This window comes from Phodopus roborovskii, unplaced genomic scaffold (genome assembly GCF_943737965.1).
Source record: "Phodopus roborovskii unplaced genomic scaffold, PHOROB, whole genome shotgun sequence".
NCBI classification, from domain to species: Eukaryota; Metazoa; Chordata; class Mammalia; order Rodentia; family Cricetidae; genus Phodopus; species Phodopus roborovskii.
In genome coordinates this window covers 59,444,961-59,447,814 of record NW_026126480.1, presented here as the reverse complement: position 1 = coordinate 59,447,814, position 2,854 = coordinate 59,444,961, and the positions used below count along the sequence as shown (strand labels likewise).

At 39.8% G+C, this 2,854-nt stretch overlaps 1 protein-coding gene across 1 annotated transcript; it reads right to left on the bottom strand.

Annotated features, from left to right (window-relative positions):
- Positions 1-1,903: 1,903 nt before the first annotated feature.
- Positions 1,904-2,854, bottom strand: LOC127227851 (olfactory receptor 5AN1). Its single transcript, XM_051192167.1, has one exon. It carries the CDS (start codon positions 2,852-2,854, stop codon positions 1,904-1,906), a length of 951 nt encoding a protein of 316 aa, XP_051048124.1.

Below are 2,854 nucleotides of genomic sequence, written 5' to 3'. Positions count from 1 at the left end.
CTGGTTACCCAAATACTCCTTATACATACTGGGAGACAAGGAGCCCTGAGTAAAAAAGAAAAGACAATCTTTGCCTTATTTGTGATTTTTACTGAATATAAACTTTTCATCTAATCACTTAAAATTGTAGTATATCACACTAGTCCCCCCTTTTTAGAATTCCCCGATGATTCAATCGCTTTACCCATAAGGAGTTCACGGGATGTTCACTGGCTACTCTCACTCTTCACTGCCCCATGTAAAGATTCTTATTCTTATCTGTGTTTTGTTGTACAAAAGAATTCCAGTCCTGGATTCCTCTAGGGCTGGGAGATAGATGGGTGTAAGGACATATAAGCTGAAAACATTGGAGGTGAAAAGGGAATAAAGAAACACGCAGAGGAGAAATTGTGTGTGAGTCAATTCCTTTTTCCCTCAGATTTTAGTAGCTTCGCTTATTTGTAGTTCCTATTTTTAATCCTGAGCAAAAACTCTAGAAGCCGGACCTTTAGTTTTTAATAATATTCTGACTCTGTAGCCCAGGTTGGGATGGAAATCCTCCTTCCTTATTCCTATTTATTCTTCTCTTATGTATTACTTCCTGGTCACCATTTCCTCCTCTCATCATTCATCCCATGCCCCCCAACTTCCCTACTCCCCCATATATACTTTTCCTCTATTTCTCTTCAGAAAAGAGCCAGCCTTCCAGAGACATTAACCAAACATGGCATGAAGAGTTCCCATAAGGTTTGGCGTATACCCTCTTGTCATATGAGAGAACCCATACAAGGAAAGGGTCTCAAAATCAGGCAAAGGAGTCAGACAGGCCTCACTTCTGCTGTTAGGAATCCTGCAAGAACATCAACCTATAAAACATATATGAAGAAGACCTAGCTCAGACCCATACAGGCTTCCTGATATCACTTTAGTCTCTGTGAGCCCCTAAGAACCTGCTCAGTTCATTCTGTGGTCGGTGTTCTTGTGCACCCTGCCATATTAATGCTGGGATTATAGGTATAAGCCACTGCTCTTGGCTCTAGAAGAATATTAACATTCTATTGTTTTCATTTCCATGAACATAATTATCACTGTTCAGCAATCTTGAGTGTTGGATGGCTATATTATAGTGAATTCACCAAGTCTTCTTAGACCAAATTTGAGCAGATTCCTGAAATATATCTATATATGTGTCTATATTGGTCCAGGGCAAACTTCTGGATGTACTATAGAAGAGTAATTAAGATCAGGGTCTCATTGTCATCTTACTATTGGGCCACAATATACCACTGTAGGTCATGACGTTTCAAGGTCACAGAAATGGAAGCACTAGAATACCAAGAAATTCTGATGCCAAGGCACTAATGAAACCCTATCTTTCTCACCAGGTTTCTTCTTGATTCAAACTCTGACTTTTATGTTTCACCTAAAATTTATTAAGTGATTAGGTTTCCTTTAGCAAAATTAAGCTATTTCTGAGTCTTCCTAAAATTTTTGGTTCAGTCATTCTCACCTGATCAGTATTACAGAATAATCAATGAAGATGGCCTGGTCTTTATTACACATCAAGATATTTATAGTCAAGGTTGTTAGACTATAGGGTCAGGAAATAAATGAGGACTCTTATCAAGAGGGATAACCTTATAATTTAACATTCTTCAGCCTTGTGAATGTTTTTCAACTTCATATTTCTCAAATACCTATAGAAGGATCATGATGAGATGGCCATTTGTAACAAGGAAATTATGACGTTACTGATCCTAAAAACGATGTGTTACTATGGAATCAAATCAACTGTTGGTTTTAATTTTCATGTTGCCTGTTTCAAAGATGTCTTTATCCAGACTGCCACGAACTTTGTAGTGTTCCATTCATGTGCACATGATTGCCAATAACCGTAGCTCTGACATGGACTTGTATTGAAATCTTATCTGTGACCTTGGCTGCAAATTGTCTTTTTCTGCAACTTCTTCATGGCATCTTTGATTTCCTTGTTTCTCAGACTGTATATCAAAGGATTCAACATGGGAATCACCACAGTGTAGAAGACAGATGCAAATCTGTCAAAGCTGGAGGAGCCACCAGAGCTGGAACGCAAATAGACAACGATACCAGAAATATAAAAGAGGGAAACAGCTGTCAGGTGAGATGCACAGGTGTTAAATGACTTGGCCCTGCCCTTAGCTGAAGTGATCTTCACGATGGACAAGACAATATAGCCATAGGATAGCATGATGACTAAGGCATTTGTAAGCCCAAACAACATTGTTAATATGGCAAGCAGGACCTGTGCAAAGAAAATGTCAGTGCAGGATAAATTTAACAGCTGGGGCATGTCACAGAAGAAATGTCTGATGACATTTGGTCCACAGAAGTTGAGCTTCAGCAAGGTACATACCTGAGATAAAGAACCTAGGAGTCCTGCTGCATAGCTTCCCATCACCATGCGAGCACAGAGGGTGGGTGACATGACTGATGAATAGAGCAGTGGGTTGCAAATCGCAGCATACCTGTCATAAGCCATGACTGTCATGAGGCAAGATTCACTCAGCCCCATAGTGGAAAAGACAAAGTATTGAACTATGCAACCCACAAAGCTGATAGTTTGCTCTTCCTGGAAAAAGTTTGAGAGCATCTTGGGGACTGTTGAGGTGATGTAGCAGAGGTCTACAAAGGACAGATTACTGAGGAAGAAATACATGGGTGTGTGGAGGTGGGAATCCATCCTTATTAAAACAAGAAGGGACAGGTTCCAGGTCAGCGTTGTAATGTAAAGTGTTAGAAACATAACAAAGAGCAGTGTTATTATTTGAGGGAAATCTGAGAAACCCAGGAGGATAAACTGGGTGATCTCAGTAATATTTCTTCCCCCAGTCAT

Bases quoted from the DNA above. Each gene is read 5' to 3' on its own strand.
- LOC127227851 (XM_051192167.1), bottom strand. From the start codon at position 2,854: ATGACTGGGGGAAGAAATATTACTGAGATCACCCAGTTTATCCTCCTG.